At 39.7% G+C, this 19,540-nt stretch overlaps 1 protein-coding gene and 1 long non-coding RNA gene across 8 annotated transcripts in view; one reads left to right on the top strand and one right to left on the bottom strand.

Moving 5' to 3' along the window:
* LOC107318868 (uncharacterized) overlaps window positions 1–19,540 on the bottom strand; it is a 58,056-nt gene that overhangs the window by 24,927 nt on the left and 13,589 nt on the right. The gene's annotated exons all lie outside the window — the stretch shown is intronic.
* On the top strand, window positions 113–18,806 carry SYNM (synemin). 4 transcript variants are annotated; one of them, XM_015873177.3, is made up of 4 exons: window positions 113–1,019; window positions 5,312–5,436; window positions 9,871–9,944; window positions 11,429–18,806. In XM_015873177.3, the coding sequence occupies exons 1-4, from the start codon at window positions 216–218 to the stop codon at window positions 15,214–15,216; spliced, it is 4,791 nt and encodes a 1,596-aa protein (XP_015728663.2). In that variant the 5' UTR covers window positions 113–215; the 3' UTR covers window positions 15,217–18,806. The 4 variants fall into 4 exon arrangements, with proteins under 4 accessions (XP_015728663.2, XP_085371380.1, XP_085371379.1 ...); XM_085515254.1 differs by lacking the exon at window positions 113–1,019 and adding an exon at window positions 1,379–2,252; XM_085515253.1 differs by lacking the exon at window positions 113–1,019 and adding an exon at window positions 1,684–1,705.

Raw genomic sequence — 19,540 nt, 5'->3', positions numbered from 1 at the left:
CCCGGCTCGCATCTGCCGGCAGGGGACGCCGCAGGGCAGCATTGCGGAGGCGGGCGGCGGCAGCGGGCGGTGCTTGGAGGCGGAACGGGGCCAAGAGGCGGCGGCGGAGAGTAGAGACCGCGGTGGGGCAGCGGAGAAGGAAGGAGCTGCGTAACGGCAGCAGCAGAAGAAGCAGCGCAGGGGCCAGAGCGGCTCCGACCCGCAGCTCGGACAAGATGTGGCGGCGCTGGGAAGCAGGATGGGGCACTGTCATACTGACAGACGAGAAGACGGAGCTGCGGGAGCTCAATTCGAGGCTGCGGGTCTTCGTGTCCCGAGTGAGGGAACTGGAGGAGGAGAACCGCTTCCTGGCGCGGGAGCTGGCGGAGTTGCGGGAGCAGGAGCTGATCGGGCTGCGGGAGCCCGAGCAGGAGCTGGCCTGGCTGCGGATGCAACTAGAGGAGCTGAGCCAGGCGAAGCTGGAAGCGGAGATGGAGCGGGACGGGCTGCGGCGGGAGCTGGAGCAGCTACAGCTGCTGGGTGCCGAGGTGCTGGCGATGCGGCGCCGCTTGGAGCCGGAGCTGGCCGGGCAGCGGCAGCTGCTGCAGCGGCTGCAGGGCGAGTGCGTGGCGCTGGAGGAGCTGCTGCTGCAGCTGCAGGACGAGCACGGGCACCTGGCGGAGCGGCAGCGGCGTGAGGTGGTGGAGATACGAGAGCTGAGGATGGACCTGGCCGCATTGCCGCCCCCCTTGTCCACCCTGAGCCTGGAGGAGCTGGAGGAGATCTACGAGATGCTGCTTAGCCAGAGCTGCCAGGAGACTCTGCTGCGCTATCAGGAGCAGATCCAGAGGCTGCAAGAGCAGGAGGCGCAGCGGAGTCGAGAGGACCTGGAGCTCCTGCGGGAGGAGAGCCGGCAGTGCCGCCAGCACCTGGAGGACCTCCACCGCCAGGGCCAGGAGCTGAGTGGGCTCCGGGAGCGGCTGGAGCAGGAGCTGCTTGCCATGCAGGACCGCCACGGCGCCGAAGTGGAGGAGTACCAGGTGCGTGGCAATGCCTTGCCTTGTCCCTCAGTCGTGGCCCTTCGCCGGGGCTGTCCAGCCGTGCCGCTTCATGCTCACTCTTTGACGCTTGTTTCGGTGCCTCTCTGCATCTCCTTCCACCCTCCCGTTCACTTTTTTCTCTAAGTTCTGGCCCATAGTGAGATCTGATCAGCATCTCACTTCACAAGGCCCCAGGCTGGCAGCCTGCTCCCATAGTCCTGAGTCCCACTCTTGCGTATCAACCTGTGGGCCTGGGCTCCCTTGCCCCGCTCTGCCTCCCTCCAGCAGGATTTCCTCGGGCTGAAATCCCTTCTCTTGGGGCTGCAGGGAGCCCTGCTGCACCACTTCAGGGAGAGTCCTCTGTGAAGGGTGGGTTCTCTGAGTGCGATGGTGACCCTGAGAGCATCTTTCTGGTGACAGGTGCTCCCTTCCCAGTGCCCCTGCCAAGATCTCAAGAGCTGGCTCGCAGAGTTGCCAGGGCTGCCACTGAGGCTGGCTCAAGCACACGGTGACTCAGAGCAGTTCCCGAGAGAGATAAAGCGAGTCCCTGAGCACTGGGACACAAAACTTCCCTTCTGGCCTGAGACTTAAGGTTGTCTTGTTGAGATCAAAGAAGAGATCTGAGTTTTCTTCCTGTGTTATGTACCCTGCTGAGCCTAAAGAAATGCTTGTGGTCCATGTTGTAGGTGAGGAAACTTAGTCTTTTGAAGGCAGGAAGATGTGTTACTGTAACAAGCTGAGTGGGAATTGTTTGATAATAATAAAACCTTACTAGTGTAGGTGCCTGGCAGTCATTTCAGGTGGATGTTTGATGTTTTTAAACAGAGGGTTATCGTAGCATTTGGAGCTGGGAATTTGCTTGCAGCCAGAATAATGTTTGGTGGCACGTATAATCACCCCAAACTGATCAGCAAATGCCAGGACAGAAAAATATCAGTTCATCAAATTTAGAGTGGAGAGCGCATATTAGATCATCCGGACCATCGACCCATTTCCCGAGGGCAACATTTCTTTTGTTCCTTGTTAGACCCTTTTATTAACACCCTGTTGGAGCTCCTTGTTTGTCTGAAGCCCTCGTGGTAATGTGACATTGTATCCACCAGCGGTAGATTATGGAGATGCTGGCAGTTGGGAGGGGACTGGGACTTGTTTCTCTGTGTCTGGTTTTTGTAGGCTACCGGATTGTTTGCAAGTTGCATAGTTTGCAGATTGCTGTGAACTGAGTCACAGTAGGTATGTAAGAAGTAATCAGAAAAGCTTTTAACTTCTGAATCTTTCTTTCTTTCTTTTCATTTTTGACAGTCCACTTTATTCTTCCAATCATGTGTGTAAACACTTCCAAAGTTTTAGAAGTGCTGCATAATTGAATCTATGGGTTGATCAGAGCCAGGGGAAAACATGAAGACCCGCAAGGTGTCATTCTTTAAACTTAGGATCATAAGTTTACCCAAACGTACAAGCCAACTAATGTTTAGCTATTTTGATGTCCAAAATCTGTCCTTGCTGTGCTATGTTTAAACCATTTGGTTTCCAGTGAAAAAGGTCTTTTCCAACAGCTTGTCCATGAGAAAGGAAAAAAATAATTGATTCACCTTTGGGAAAACAAATTACAGAATATGTAGAAGCAGTTTGTGCAAGTTTTGTTCTTGTCATCAGAGCTTTATTTTTATTTTTTCCCCCTCAGTGTTTCCTTTGTTGGTGAAAGTACTTTTAGCATTAGATTTTCTATGACTCTTAAAGAGTATCTATTCCGTGCTTATTTATTGCAAAGTGTCACATAGAAATGATAAGTATGTACAGATTTAAGTCAAGTGATTTTTGTCCATTGCAGCTGTAATAGCAATTAGATTTATTCATACTTTCCATATATCATCCAGTCGCCTTATATGTCCATCTTTGTCTCCTACCCCATCCCTATCCCCACTGAAGCTTTCAGCAGCGTTAAATAGAAATATGTCCTTGGGGCTATAATTCAGCTGAAGCAGGCATGCTGTAAATCATGATTGTTTGGAACATTTTCACTGGTCCTGGGTGCTGTGGGATGAACTCAGTAGATTTCTTAAGTCTAACTTCCATAGTTCCAGCTGTGTGCCCTGAAAATACTTATACAAACACTCAGCGATTTGAGTACCAGTTTCAATATGGAGTGACAGCAGAAGGAAGCTCCATAGTTTTCAGCTGTAAAAAAGGACATAGCTGTTGCTTTGAAAGAAGGCAGAAATTTTTTGCTAATTCAGGGGCATTAGGACTGGTTCCTGTGTCAGTCATGTTGTAAGTTCCAGAGGAAAAGAAAATGTTTTGTCAAATGAACATGTAATATCTGTGTCACATGCATTTTTTTTTGTGTACCACTTTCCAGCCAGCTAAGCACAGTTCCTCCCTCTACTGAGCCACTGAATGAGCTGTGGGATTGGTAAACAGTACCAGCTGGAAAGGGCTGGAGCCTGATGTCCTGTCTTTATTCCCTCAGTAGGTACAGTTTGGACAACCCAAGTACATTCTTTTCCCCCTACTGCCCTTCTGAAATTTCCCACTCCTGACTGGAAAGAGGCCTCTGAAGGATGAGAAAATCACTTCTATCTAGTAATACAGTTCTATTGGGACTTCACCAGGACTTAGAGAAAGAGGCTGATGTGGGTGAGGAATGATCTTTTCAAGTTAATCCCTTAGAGGAAGTGTGGAGCAAACATGGCTGGAGCAACATAGGTTACTTTTTGCAGAACTGATGTTAGTCAGTTTCCCATCTCCTGGGCTTTAGACACCTTTTTAGCATGCTTGGAAACTGTATGTCAGTTGTTCTCTGCGCCATAGTTAGGTATCAGTGACTGGAAGGCTGGGTAAGTGGCCGTCTGCCATCTAGTCTACAGATTGTCTCTTCCTGTTGGAATGAATTCCTTCACAGCAATTACACAGCTGGTCCAGTTATGTAGCCCCTTTATGGTAATCATTAGGACATTCTAACTAATTTTATTTATTTAGTCTCTGTATTTGTTGAAGAGGCAACAAATGCCTGAGTCTTCTTGTTTTGTATCTTACCACCTTTAGGGACTGGTCTCATATATACCCAGTCTTTCTTGCCTGTTTCTTTTGCAGACTCTTCTGGCAACACCCTGTCCTTTTCTCACTGCCTTTTCCTTTTAAAAGCAAGGCCTGGCACTTCTCTTCCTTTCTCATCTTGGGATTTTCCATTGTGTCAGTTCTTGAATAGCACTGCTGCCTCAGAGCCTCTAAAGGTCAGTGGTTCTGCTTGTCATCATGCAGAACCATACAGGATGTTACCTCTGCTATAGTCTGGATGAGGTTAGTGGATGGCTGATAGTGCTTTTTCAGATACACAAATATTTGTTTTCTGACAGAAAAAAGGAGCTTTAACATATGCTGACGACTGTAGACAAGATTTTTCACATCAAGTAAAGTTAACGCCCAAATGTTAGTATAATCATAGAACAACAGCTGCAAATACAAGTGAAGATATAGGTAGACAGATATTCCCACGCACACATAAAAATACAAGCAGCTTCCTTCAGGAAGCTTTCTTTTTGCTTTTGTGTTAAACAAACTTGTTAACATTTGAAAGGCTTGGACTTTGTGTTCTTAGTTCTTAAACCTTGCTTCTGCCAGCCACATATTATACTAGCTCTGTCCAGTCTGGGGAGTCTCCTGCTGCATCTATGCTTTGTATGTCTTCTGATTAGCAGTTAGAAGAATAGTGGGTGAATTTAGAAGCAAGTATCCAAAGATTGTAGAAAACTTGGTGGGAAGAAACTTCTGGACGTTCTTTCTTCACCTTTTAGGCACTATGAGCATCTCCAGATGCATTGGACCCAACTGGTTTGGGCCCACACATGTGTGTATACCTCAAAGTACTAACAAAGAGAAATCAGCCAGGTTCTCTTAGCAAAGAAACTGCAAAAATTCCAGATCTGAAGAATGATTTAGATATCCGTATCTGAACCCTTAAAATGACAGAGTGAATCCCATTCAAATCATGTTTATGATGCAGTATATTTTTTTTGCTATGTGCACTTGATTACTTTTGTACACAGCATTTGAATGGGTTTTGCTTAGATATTTAACCAGCTTGATGAAGTGAAATCATAGCACAAAACTCTATTACAGTAATAATGTATATAGGGAAGTCCCAGAGCTGATTTGTTCTGTTTGTGATGGAATGTGTTGATTTCCTGCTCTTCCAGATTTTATTTTTTAATTAAAACTTTTTATTTATTAAACATTCAGGTATGACAGATTTTAAAGTTTATTCAAAACTAACAATCATTATTTCTTTCTAGCGGATAATTGATGCTCTAGAAGATGAAAAGCAGTTCCTGACCATGTCAATCACAGATTACCTGAGGGATTATCAAGAATTACTGCAGGTGAAAGCAGGTCTCATCCTTGAAATTGAAACTTACAGGTAAGTATTTCAGTCACACTCAATTGTCCAATCAGAGGATAATAAAAAGAAATGTGGGGCAGTATAGCTGCTATCTGTCAAGTAATATAGCAAAATTCATCATTTAAATATTCTTCTTAGCAGCCTCTTGCAATGTTGATGTAAATAGTGAGTTTTCAATTGTTTTGTTCCAGCTGGAGAACAGTGAGAAAGTCACAGAAAAGTCTATTTGATAAATCCCAGTTGTTCATATTCTTGGTTTGCTCGGGAAATATGCTTGGGTCAAGTGTGAGTTATCGACAAACAATTTTTCTGCTCATAAATCCTCAGTACTGTATGTATTTAACTATAGAGGTGGTAGATGTGTGGGTGAAAAGCCAGAGTATTTCTCCTGTCTGGAGAATCATGATGTATCAGTTTACACATAGTACAGAAGTGATTCAGAAGGAAAAAGATAAACTCATTGGCTGGAGATAGATGCTGCTTCTGTGGTAAAGGAAGCTGCTCAGTAAGAGAATTCTGGACTGCTGATCTATACTTTGAAATCCAGTTCTTCTGCCAGATCTTTTTATCTGCAATAATCATGGCACATGAATCCAGCTTCTCTTCATTTCCACAAAGGATCCTGGCATATACCCTTGTTTATGCATATTGGAGACCAAAGGCACCTCACTTCAATATGCCGAACTGTCCATTGAGAAGTTTCCATTGAGGCTTTGGCACCTCCTCTCTTGGCACAAAAGGGTTTGCTGTCTGGTCAGCCTCTTGGAGCTGTCTTTTTTTTTACCTCCCACCTATGTTTTCCCTTTGTTTTACAACTCCTACATGTCCCATTCTAAAGCTAATTCTTTCCATTAGTCACTTGCTTCGGCACTGGCAAGAAGGTTCACAGTTGAAAAGAACACCCTTCCCCAAGGACCAAGTGTACTTCCTCTCCAATTCTGCTCATTTTTCCTGATATGGAATCCAAGGCTCACTGAGAAAGTGAAATACATATCTTATATGGCTTTATGAAGTTGTAACTTGTGAACATCTTAATTCTCAATTCTTTTTCTCCAATGCTCCAGTTCCATCCCTCAAGAAATCATCACCAGCATTAAGGCCTCCTCAGATGTTCACCATAGCCTCTCCAGTCAGTTCTGTTATTCTCTGTATACGACTTATACCATCCCGTATCTCATATGCTCATCTTTATTTCCCAGAGAACATTCTGAGTCACTGATGTCCAGGTTGTTTCACGTGCAGTTTGTCACCTGCTATTCTTCATACGGTCCTTGTCATCTCACAGTGGAAAAGAACTGTGCTGGATTGGCCTTTACCCCCTAAAAATGCTTCCTCCATTGCATTCCCCAAATACATGTTTTTTATAACTCTTTCCAAATACTTAGGATGGACAGGATGAATTTTTATGGGCTGCTGGCAAACTGCCCCTGAGATTTTCAGTTTCTGTCAGTGAGACAGATCAAGTTACTGCTGTTGTGAATGACCACGATAACATTTACTTGACTTCCTTTACTTTTGGCATCTTCTCCCTCTGCACCCAACCAGTTTAACTCATCTATCTGCTCTCCTGGACTACTTTTTCTTTTATCTTCCAGTACACAGTAAGGCTTCGGGTTGGCTACCGTGTAACTGCTTACCTTAGATAATACATCTCATTATTAATGTCATTTAAAGGTACAGATATAGTATTTTCTGGAAATATTAAGTCTTAAGTCAGTGACTATATATGTCACTGGGAGTCAGATTTCCAGGAATTCGCTGACAGTTATTTTTTTAGAAGAGTGCAACTTGAAGGAATGCTTTTTGTCATTTCTATAAATACTTAAAAGTTTATACAGTTGAGATTAACACTCCACTATTCGAGATGTTTAGTTTCAGATTTAAAGCAGACTTTACCACAAAGAGTTTATGGCTTAAGTAATTGTTATTAAGAACTGCAAAGAAATAAAGAAGCAAAATGACTTGCATAAACTGAAGCAAAGGTGAAGCTGGTGAACAGAAACTGAATTTGCTTACTTCCAGACTAGTGCTCAGTACTTCATACTATGATTTCTTACAGTAATTTAATTAAACCAATATCAGTTTAATATTTTCTTGTCTACCTGCTAAGCTTGAGGAAATAGGTTATGAACTGTATACAGTAAAACACTGATCCACTGTCCAGTTTTATAGAGGTTTCATGAAGCTTTGCCTTTCATTTTCAAGTACAACATATTTTCAGTAGTAATATTTCAGCTCCAGCTTTTCTGTGTGCTGTTGCCCTTTGCCGTATACAGTTACCTCTTGGATCTTATTTTTAGTGACTTCATACGTTGCTGCAGCAACTGAACAACTGTTGTTTTAATAGCAGCCAGAAATCCTTAGTCAAACTACCCACATTCTTAGTTTCTTTCATCATGGTTAACACCTTCATTGCCAGCCCCTTGATATATTCCTGTAGTGTCACCAGCTTTTCTAGCTTTTATTTCAGAGCAAATTCTTTGGCGCTCACCAGGTTAATCAGATATGATGTTTGCTCTTGGGAACACTCTTTAGAAGTGTTGAATTGATTTTCATTCTGAATCAAGGCAAATCCATGGTTACAAAGAAAAACTTATAGGTGATCTTTGCTAATATAGCACTGTCCCACTGAATCTAGAGGCAGTCAGAAGCCAAAAGAAGCACACAATGTCCAGACTGGTTAGTCACCATCTACAGGTGATATTTAAAATGTCTGCATTGTTCATTTTGCTAGAAAGGCCCAGCAAATGTGTTTATCCCACAGTCTTCGGTTGCTTACAGCTCCCTGCTAGGGAGCCTTGGCTATCATAGTCCTGCAGCCTCCCCTTTGACAACTTTGATGTTGCAGCTGCTCTTATCAGTGCAAAACATCCGGCATTTCCAAAACTGGAAATGATGAAGCTGTTATCTCACCAGTAGGAGTGAACATAAAAGCACAAAAGTACTGTACTGATTACAGCATTCAGTTGCATATTTAAAGAACCTGCCATAGAATTTCTGTCCCGTTGAACCACAATGCTGCAGTTTAGCATATTTTTTGGAGTATAGCATAGATTGTGTCCCAGATAATGTGGAGGAGATGCAAACTACTTTTTTTCTTCTTCCTTTTTTTTCTTTGTTTCCTAACAGCAGCTGGATATGCTTCACATCAGACAGTACAAGCATAAGAGCAGCAGATGAGAAAAAAGCACACAAGGGCTTAAAGAGAATTTATTAGAAATTTTGGGATCCAATCTTATTGAATCATCGTGTCTAAAAATGCTAGGACTGCATAAGATGTCACTCTAATATCTAGTTTTTATGCTCTGTAAAGAGAAGAAGCCAATGATTTTATTTTTATAGACCAATTGTGTTCTTTTTCCCCTGAGGGGGCAGGAGTTTGCTATTTACCTATATTCATTTCTTAATGTAGAGCCATTAATGCTGAAGATATTTTGCCCCTCAGCTTTGCTGGTATCTGTAGGAAATGTACCTCAGGAGTATTTTCCACAACTTTAGGGGATAAACCAAAACAAGTAGGCTATCAAGTTATTTAGGAACTGAACAAGCCCGTGGCTGCTGTCTGGTTGTTCTTGAGAGTAGGTGTCCATGCTCAGATGTGCCCTATAGGGAACAAAATTTGGCATACAGGTAGAATAGCAGGTGTTCTCAAGTAATCAGCTGGGTGTGATATCTACAAGAACAGCTGATGTGTGCCACCAGCACAGAAGTTTCTATCACAAAGATTTTTCCTAGTCCTTTGGTGTATAATATGTTGTGTTGATTTCAGATAGAATAAGAACTAAGAATAATTACTTCCAGAACTAGCCACTCTTTGACAGTAGAAGTAATATTTTCCTTCAGTTTTCATCTGAAAAGGATAGAAATTGCATTCTATAGAAATTAGAATAACTGTTATATTTATATTACACTGCAGCACTTTGAGTACTATGTAATCAAGCAGGAAAGCTGCTGGTTATTTGCTTGCCAGTATTAATGAAAATGAAAATTTTTGTCATTTCTTTATAAAATATTTCTATATGGTTCTCTGAAAAAGCTTTACTGAATCTCTGCTCAGTTTTGTTTAGCCCATTTTTTCCTAATTCTATTATAAGGCTGTTGATCTGGAAAAACATGCTAGTTTTTTATGATTCCAGAGTGGAAAGGAGTAGATTTTGTCCATGTCAGGAAGCAATACACTGACTAATGTGGAAGTTATAATCTAAAACCATGTGGTTTCTGTGCTATAACCTACTGCAAGATCATGGTGTTATTCTGAAGAAGTGAACTCTCTGAACCAAGAGGAAGCCAAGGATTTCTAATTGTCACTGATAAAATTATGGGATGAGAATAACATTCAGGGTCAGACCCAACTGCAGGATAATTTTTTCCATTTCTAAGACTTATATATTTTAAATATTATGATTATTCTTCCCAGTATTTTGACGGAATGCCTTTTTATGTGTTTTCCAGGACTCTGTTGGAAGGGGAAAGCAACGAGTGGATTATTAAATGGAGAGATCAGCTTATAGGGAAATTGCCTCAAGGTAAAAAATGAGCATTGAAAAATGGAAATTGAATTAAATATAATTGGAAAATAGTGTGCTGCGATGTTTCTTTTTCATCAGAGTACTGTGAAATTGGTTTTGAGTTTTAACATTTCAAATCAACATGGTGCTCTAGCGTATAAGAAAAACTTATAAAATTGTGACTCAAGTGGAGGAGTTAAGCAGGGAGTGATGTTTCATAGCTCAACAGTGCAAAAACTTGGATGCCCGTAGTTCTTAAGAGAGTTTTGAAGTATGAAGCAAGAAGTATTTAATAAAACATAGTTAAAATTTTGGCACTGTGAGTTAAAAGCATGAGACGTGAGCGTTAATAAATGTACATAGGTTTAGAGAGTAATTTAAGCAGAGTAAGAAAAGACAAATAAAAGGATTAATAAACATAAAGATACCATTTCTATCTTAGGAGCTGCAAATCTCTGGAGGCTGTGAGAGTATACCAGGGAAGTATCACTATTTACTTGCCCTGTTCTTATACTCTTCCTTATTCTACTGTTGGTCACTGTAAGCAGGATACTAGATGAGATGAATTTACAGTCCAGCTGCTTTGGCAACTCTCATTAATATCAGAATTAGTCCTGAGAATGCTCCTGTGTTTTGTCTTAAGTGTTATCCTAAACTTGCCAGACTATCACAGACATTGGTCTCAGAAGAGGTTGGAAGTCTGTATCTGTAATAGTAAATCAAATAGATTACAGCATAGGTGAAACATTTGCATACGCTTGCCTATAATGTTAAATTGTTAGTGCTGTCTCTGGCACAGTTATGATTTGGATTAGCCAGTCCTTTTGCAGACAGTGCTCAGGTGTGTTCAGTGGTTACCACAGACCTGGAAGCACTACCAAAATGCAGAGCAGATGTTGCTAGGTTTTTAGGAATAGGAGATTTGAATTAGAGCTGGACGGTTATTCCTGGTCCATTTTATTAATGTGTACAGGTATAGCCTAAGAGGTTCTTTATTACTCTCCTTTGTTGTACCTTGTTGCATCTTGTGGCTATAGATGATAGTATTCATATTGTCAACTTCCAGCATGCAGGTATGCCATTAACACTGTAGGAACAGAGAAACTTCAGACCACTTGGACTGAAGAAGCAATAAAACAAGCATACGCTATTTAATAAGAACTTGTAAATGTGAATGGACATCAGTGTAAATATGAAAGGAGTAATTCTTAAGTAAATGCCATAATGTCCAATAGCTCATAAAATGTTAAATTAGCAAGAACTTGTAACTCAGTAAAAAGCTTTGCTTTCAGCCTTAATGTAACTTATGCAAAGACTTAATTATCATACCAAATCTATGGAAATTCATTTTCAGAGCTTTATTGAAAATGAAGATACGTTGTTTCCTTTCAAACAGTGTTACATTTCTTAGTTCATGACCTCTTTATTCTGTATTGTTTTTAGATACAAGCCACAATTTTAATATTAATAATATTAATAATTTACCTATACTCTCTTTGCAGATATTATAAACACTTCATATAACTACACCGATACGTACTCTACTTATCAAGAAAGAAGTCAAAATAAAACTTCACCAGCTATCAGGATCACTGATACAAGGCATAGAATACCAGCGATAAACATAAGCAATTCTGCACGCTATTCAGCTCGATCAACACAGGCTGGATCACAGACAGCAGCGAGTGGAAAATCTTTTGGAATAGATGTACTAGGTTCAGTATATCGCCCTTCAACAACTATTAGAAAGGACGAAAGAATTGTGACAGACCACAAAGAATTAAGAACATATACCCCAGGCTACAGTAGCTGGAAAAGCACTGAAACCCAGCAGAAGACAATTCCAGAAAGAAAGAAAACAGAAGTTACGTCTTCATCTACAATATCTTTTTCAAAACAATCAACACATGCTGAAAGATCAGACAAGGACAGCAAAGCTGACACAAAGTCAAGGATTTCTGAAAGTCTAGGAACAAAACCAAACTTCTCTAAATTTCCAACCTATGAGCTGAATACCAATTTAAAACCATCTGTATATGAAGAAACCATAACTGAAACTCAGACCACAGTAAAAGAAAAAAGAGGAGGCAGCAAACCAACTGAAGAGAGCAGATCACTGACAAAAGAAAAAGATAAGCTAGAGAAACAAACAAAGGAGGAGAAAAGGAAGGTAGATGAGAAGACTTTTGTAGAAGAAAGAAGTGTGAATTTTGGAAGGCAAGGTGATGCAAAAGTGGGAATAGAGCAGAAAAAATATGTCCGGGAGGAAGTCATTAACCAGAAGGTAGCAGGGAGTGATATTTCTAATGCGAGAGCTTCAAAATATGAATCAAGTAAAAAAGATACAGATGTATCCTTTGAATCCAAAAGCAAAGAAGTCATTGAGATACCTATCAGTCTTGAAAGATCTGCTCCTGATAAAGTATCTCAGAAGAATAACAAAGATATACGTTCACAAGATTTTAAAACTTCCACAGGAAGAGAGACAGATGACCACGTAACTAAGGCTGCTGAAATTCACAAAGTCAGTGTTTCAGAATCTAATCTGAGAGAAGAAGGGAGAACTAGTGACAGAAGTCATAAAACAGAGACTCTGTCAACTGAAAATATAGCAGAGAACATTGTTGCTGACATTCTTAAAAGTTTTACTCACTCTTCTAGTTCAGAAGTATCAACAGACACAAAAGTAACCTCTTTTAGTAAGCAAGAGCAACCTGATGATGGGAAAATAAAGACAAAGATGACGGTGCAGTCTCGAGTACAAGAAAACATAGATGTTTCTGCTGAAGGAAGACTTTCAAATCGGGATGTTAGAAAAGTGTTAGAGAGTGCTGAGGGAACTCCTTCCAAACAGGAGATAGAAGACATAGTACATCATGGCCTGAAAGGAAGTGGGGGTGCAAAGAATATGTCTGTTAATGTTGAGATTGTGGAGGAAACAGTAGATTATGCCACTGATGAAAGGACTGATTTTCCAACACCTTTTGAAGTAGAGGAAGTGGAAGACACATTCCCTGAAAGAGAGAAGCGTTACGGTGAGGAGGAGCAAGACATAACGCTTACGCATGAAGATCTTAAAAAGAAGAAACGCCATGAAAGCTTCACTCATGTGGAGGAAGTAACTGAGGAAGATGATTCACCAATTGAACAAAAATATTTTGTGTCTGTTCCTGATGATCAACCTGTTATTAATGAAAAAGACGATGACTCAGTGTATGGGCAAATTCATATCGAAGAAGAATCAACTATTAAGTATTCTTGGCAAGACGAATTTTTGCAAGGCACACAAAGTAAGAGAGATGAAGGTGTAAGCTCTCAGGAGGAAACATACAGAGTGGTAGGGGAGGAAGCAACTGCCCACATATTAAAAGAAGAGCATCCCAAAGCTGGAACATCCCATGTTGAATCTGTTGTTATTGAAAAAGAAATTAAAATACCCCAAGAATTTCAGGCTTCAATAAAGGGGCTTTTATCAAAGGAAACCAAGGACCCCAAGCAACAACTGAAGGAAGCTTTAGAACAGCTGGAAGGCAGTCTCCCAGAAAGTGTAAAAGAGGAACTGTCTGCATTAACAAAAGAAAATCAAGCAGACTCTAGTAACTTGGAATTTGATATCAAAAAAGTTCATCAAACGGAGGAGGGAGGCTTGCTGACAATTGTTGCTGAAGTCAATCTATCTCAGACCCTTAATGCTGATGAGTTCGATGTAGCTCAGCTTGGTGAAGTAATTGCAGGTGAGAAGACAACATCACACTCCTTGAAAAGAGATAAGTTGGAGAGAGCTGCTGATGGTAAAATCAGTACAGAAACAGATGTTTCTGCACACAGTGACACGTACACTCCTGTGGCTAATCAAGAAGTCTACACGTCATCCACAGTGAGGAAGAGTGGTAGCACAGGATATCATACCACTGAAAAAGTCATTTATGATGGTTCAGTTTTGGAAACTGCAAGTTTTGGAGAAGACTCTCACTCACCGGAGTCAACTGATGAGAGCACGACTGTAAGACGTATTAGGGTTGGTCCAACAGAAGTCCAGAGATTTGAGCAGATTGTATACAAAGGGCCTGGTTCTGAAATGCTGGGGCTCAGTGCCACAGAAGATGTTGTTCAGACAGAGGGCTCATCAGGGATGAGCCATTCTGTAAAGCATTTTAAACTGGGTCCCAAAGAAATCCAAACAACAGAAGAAGTAATTTATAGTGGCCCCATTACAACAACTGTAGAAGAGATTGATTCTGGAAATCTTTCTCAGCAGACCTTTTCATCGGGCATCAACAGGTCCACAAGGCATGTTACAGTAGGATCAAGACAAGTAATTGAAGAAGTGTCTTTTGAAGGGCTGGGCTCTGAGAATCTCTCTCAGGCAGAAGGGTCTGTGGATGTCAGCAAATCAGTAAAGCAGTTTAGATTACACCCAGAAGAGATTCACTCTGAGCAAGTTATTTTTGAGGGACCAATCTCTGGTAAAGTAGAGGTGAGTGACTCTAGAGACTTTTCACAGACAGAGAGTTCAATAAGACATGTTCAATTAGGCCCTAGAGAGTTTATGACAGCAGAAAAAGTAATCTACCAGGGCCCCATCACTGAGCATATTGAAATCAGTGAAGTGGGAGATCAAACCCATTCAGAAAGCTCAGTAAAGCATTTTAGACTCGGCCAAACAGGAGTTAAAACAACTGAGAGAATCATATACCAAGGCTCCCTTTCTGAAACTCCAGAGTTCGTTAACAAAGGACATCTTTCAGAGAATGAAGGAAGCTCGGATATAAGTGGGTCTTTCAGGCATGTTAGAATAACTCCTGTAGAAACTCAAACTGAACAAATAGTCTTTACAAGACCCATTTCTGAAACTCTAGAGGATCATTCACAAACACGAGAGTCATCTGAGAGCCGTAGCTCCATGAAGCATGTTAAAGTAGGATCCAGTGAGACGTCATTTACTTTTCAAATGGGTGCTCCCAATGTGGGTGGAGTATCTATGGCAGAAAGTGAAGAACAAGCAACAGTGCTCATATCTAATGAACAAGACCCTTCTGCTAATCAGTCACAGTTTAGAGTTGAAAGTGACCACAGTGGGGACGGTGAAAATAAAAGAAGTTATATTCACTCCAGTTTTTCCCAAGATCATGTTGAAAACATAGTGGAGAAGTCGAGTTTTGATAAAACTGTACAATTGCAAAGAATGGTAGACCAAAGGTCAGTTATTTCTGATGAAAAGAAAGTTGCACTTCTCTATCTGGACCATGAGGAGGAAGATGATGAAGAGAATGATGGACAGTGGTTCTGAAAGGACACTTTAATGAAGTCTACTTGGTAATTTGTTTATGCAGGTTCTTGATTATCCTGTGTTGGTATTGAAACCTTCAACCTATTCAGTACACTTTTTACTTGATTTGAAATTATATTTTTGGGAGAAATCATGCTATTAATATGTTTGTTTGTTTTTTCCCTCAGAGACCTGTTTGCAATAACTTCAGTTTTTTTCACCTATAGAGACAGATAATTGCTACTGGCTAATTCAGAAGATTGTATTTTTTTGTCTGTTTTATAGCAGTTTATTAACAAGTGTGTATTTCAATAGGATTTTTCCATTTTTACAAAATACTGTATTGTACTTGGTTACTAAAATCAGCAATTCTCTTTAAAGCTACTAACTACAAATATAAGAGGTCATAAGACTAATGAGGGTGGTAGGTAGCTGATTTTCCGTTCTATTTCTGTGTATTTATATGCAATACCTAATGAAAATATTTTAAGGAAAGATACAGTTATATCAGCTATGGAAGCTGAATACAATTCCTTAGGACTTAACAATGCACAGCAAGAATAGACAAAAATACTATTATCTGTATAGTTAGAATGCAGTGCCAAAATAAAAATAAGAGGTAACACTGAAGCAGAGATTTCTCGCAGAATTCATAGTGAGAAATGGCAGAGTATATCTCAAAAAAATAAATAAAATTTTAAAAATAGACTAGAAAGTACTTCTACCAGAGTAAGGAGAACTCTACAGCTTCAGTGTGTATGCACAGTAACAGCAGCAAGTTATTTTGCAGTACATTGCTTACCTTGACACTAGGTATTGCTGACGGTAAGTGTGAAGTGTCAAATGTTACTTAATGCATAACTTCTTAACACAGTGGAATTAGCTAATATTAGCTATATTCTAAAGAAAATATGTGGATCATATCTGTGACCATTTTATGACAGATAATTTCCAGGTAATTCCTGTCTTGTTTACAAATGAGAAGATGCTCTTTCTAATCACTAGACCTGCAAACCTAACCAGAGATTTTAATTTTCCCTTGTATTTCTTTTCTCTGGTTATAAGACTTTTCTCTGGCCAAAGTTGGTTTCTGCCTAAACCATTTCAAAACTGTATTTATTTCACTTGATTGCACATTGGTTAAATGAAAGATATAAATCAGCTTTACGATAAAAATTCAGTTTCTTCAAAGTCCAGGTCCAGTACTGCACTAAACCATGCAGTGCCAGCAGATACAGAAATAGCAGCTGAAATTTATTTTTTCACTGGGGTAAGAAGATATGAAACTGAACACATACAAGAATAAAATGAACAAATGAGAAGCTGCTATATTCATATGCATGCATACACATATGCACATTCACTCACTCACTCTCCTATACTTTCTCTGCAGAGTAGGAACACACCTGTATCTGAATGGCTATCGTGTCAGTCTGGTAGTTTCTGACACAGAAGTATTTTCCTGTGGTTCTATATACATAGTACTGTGTGTGCTAACCCAGATTAGAATACAGTTTAAGTATTTTAGTCTGGCATGGATATTCAATTTTCAGATTTTTTTAGCTTTAACAGAAGCTAGATTTTTCAAAACTGACTGCTTATTTTTAACATGAATGTAAATGCAAAGCTAAAGAGAAGTAACCTGCTGACTGACATATCATTCTGTTTCAGATATGGAACAGATTAATCATTGTGTGCCTTAGTAACAAAGCTGGAAACTGTACAAAGTATATTAAAACTATTATCAGCGTTCCAAAGACTAACTCAGGAGGTTTGTCTGCATTGCAAATCTTTCTGTATATTTTCCTGATTTTATGTGAGTACACCAGTGTGAGTATGATCAGGATTTATATATGTATATTTAATGACATGCTAGGAAATCATTTGTTGAAATTGGAACCATAACCAACAGCTGGAAGATGAAAGGAAACTGAGGTTTGTGAAAGCACTAAAGGCCTGTATGCTGTGCTCATCTGTGCTGTTCAACACGTAATGACTAACAGCATTTTTCAAAATTATTTATATGCGCTTATAAAAGACCTTGTGCTTCCATTTATCAGTAGGGTGTTATTAGTCACCATACTTCAAATATCATCCTGTTTTTGTTTCCTTAGCTGACCATCTACTTTTTAAAAACGGTAACGTCTTTGTTCCAGCTAGATATTTAACTGCAAGCAATCAAATTCTGTACTTCAAGTATCAGATAATAAGGAATAAGGAAAGGAGTTGGATCTGTAAAAAGCAGCAGTATTTTAAAAAATATTTAAAAAGAAGTAATCAGTGTGAATTTTCTTAAAGTTTGATTCTAACCTGAAACTCGAACATTTTCTCTAAATTAGAACTAAGAATATCTGCAGAGAATGTATTTTGTAGTCAATAAAAAGCTACTTCCAAAGTTAAACCTTTCTTATTGCTAACCTGTGTAATCTTAAACAGACATTGTCCTTAGGAACAGCTATGCCAGCACTGTTACATTTATCTTCACCTGCTCAGAGGATTATGTCAACTAAAGGGAAAAAAAAAGCCAGTAGGGATTCACATAAATGAATCACATAATACCAACAACCAGGAGAAAAGAAAGTGTTGTTTCCATTGAGGCAACAGCACCTCTTTAAAAATTCCTGTAAACATCGCAATCAGATCTTGTAGGCTACATCAAGGTGTAGAACTATTCTGACTGAAAGGAAACATTTCTTTGGAGTATTTTCATTAGTTCCATTAAAGATCAGGATTTTACTTGGCTGTTGGAAAGTCAGTTTATTTTAGGGAATTGGCAATGTGCATTAGCATAATGCTTAAAGATATGCACAGTTCACATTTAAATACATGCACAATTCCTTTGCAAGAATACTTAGAGGCTGTGAAAACAAATATTTTGTATGGATGGCATAAGTTTTAAACATGTTTATGTAAGCACCAATTTTCCACTTAGCTCTCATTAACCCAAGACATTTTGACATAATGACAGCTTTTGGATAATACTACCTCCAAATAACAAAATGTAGTTAGGTGGACAATCACATCCTGCAGGCCTTACAGTTGCATTTGCAGAATCAGGGCCATAGGTGCATTATTAGTGAGAACAAATGTTGTCTAATGTACTAACCCTATCTGCATGAGCATTATATTATAACATGGCTGGAAGGATTGGTGATATAACCTTGGACAGCATGCGCTTTTGAAGCTTATTTGTATAAGTTGTGTTTTTCATTTAAAAACAAACAAAAATAAATTTAATGGTGAGTTTAGATTAAGAAAAAAGCTTTTAAAATATCATTACTAATCTTCGGAGGTAAAAACTATGTGCTGAAATAGATAAGAAATGGGGCACTTTTCTAAATGTGTAAACATCTGGTCTAGATATAATATAGAATATAAGAAAAGTTGTGTGAGAGACCTGGAACTTTGTATTGACTGATGTTTGTGAATAGCAGGTGTTTAAAAGACGGTAAGAATGTTGAAACTGGGTTTGTTAATGTCAGCTGTATGAGACTGCAGGCAGCTTGTATTTTGGTTATTTGAAATGAAACTGCATTTTGGTGGTGGTATAAGCTTTGTAGCTTTGTGATTTTACACTTTTTCACTCTTGAGTATTAAACAATCAAAATCAATGCAAATGTTTCTCTTTTTCCTGTCTGATATTTTAAAGGCTGCATTGTCAAAGGAGAAGAAATTTGCATTTATAAACATCCTGTTCTAAGATCTCTTGGGCTGATGAGTTCATTTCAGTCCGAAGAGGGAAAGTATTTTTCATTCCAGTAAAGGTATTCCCCTCTCAAATTCCTGATGGAAATGATAGCAATTCAGAATATTCTGTATTGCAACTACATTCTACATGCGCAGAAAAGCAGTGCCATGAGTTCAACAGTTGGTAACATCAGAGGGAGAGGCAAATCCAGAGGCAGCCATGAGTACCTGATTTTACTTCTTCTGTACTGAATTTCAGTGTATTTTCCTCTTTTTACAAAAGGAGATAAAAAGACAGTGGTTAATACTCTGAAGACAATCAGTGTATAACATAAACTTATCTGCATACATTTTTTCTGATGCTTGTCTATCTAAGCAACCTCTCCTCACAGATATTTATTTTTCTTTGGTATTCCATGCAAAGAAGGGATGCTGGTTCTTCATGATGGGTAAGAGAAATGGAACAAATGCAGTCATATTTATTAAGAATAAAAACCCTGGTTTATGTTAGCCTGGTTTCCTGATGTTAATGTTGTGTTTTGGGACAATAGTCGGAAGGAGACTCATAGTGGGTTGGAGTTTTCAGTGTGTTGATCTTTCTGATTTGAACTCTGTTTTGCCAAAGCTTTTGTGGTCCTGAAAAACAGGGGGAGATATA

Source organism: Coturnix japonica, chromosome 14, assembly GCF_054131305.1.
Source record: "Coturnix japonica strain WE chromosome 14, WE-NBRP24, whole genome shotgun sequence".
In the NCBI taxonomy this organism is placed as follows: domain Eukaryota; kingdom Metazoa; phylum Chordata; class Aves; order Galliformes; family Phasianidae; genus Coturnix; species Coturnix japonica.
Note: the sequence above shows the minus strand (reverse complement) of the source record. Positions and strands in the feature narration are given on the sequence as shown.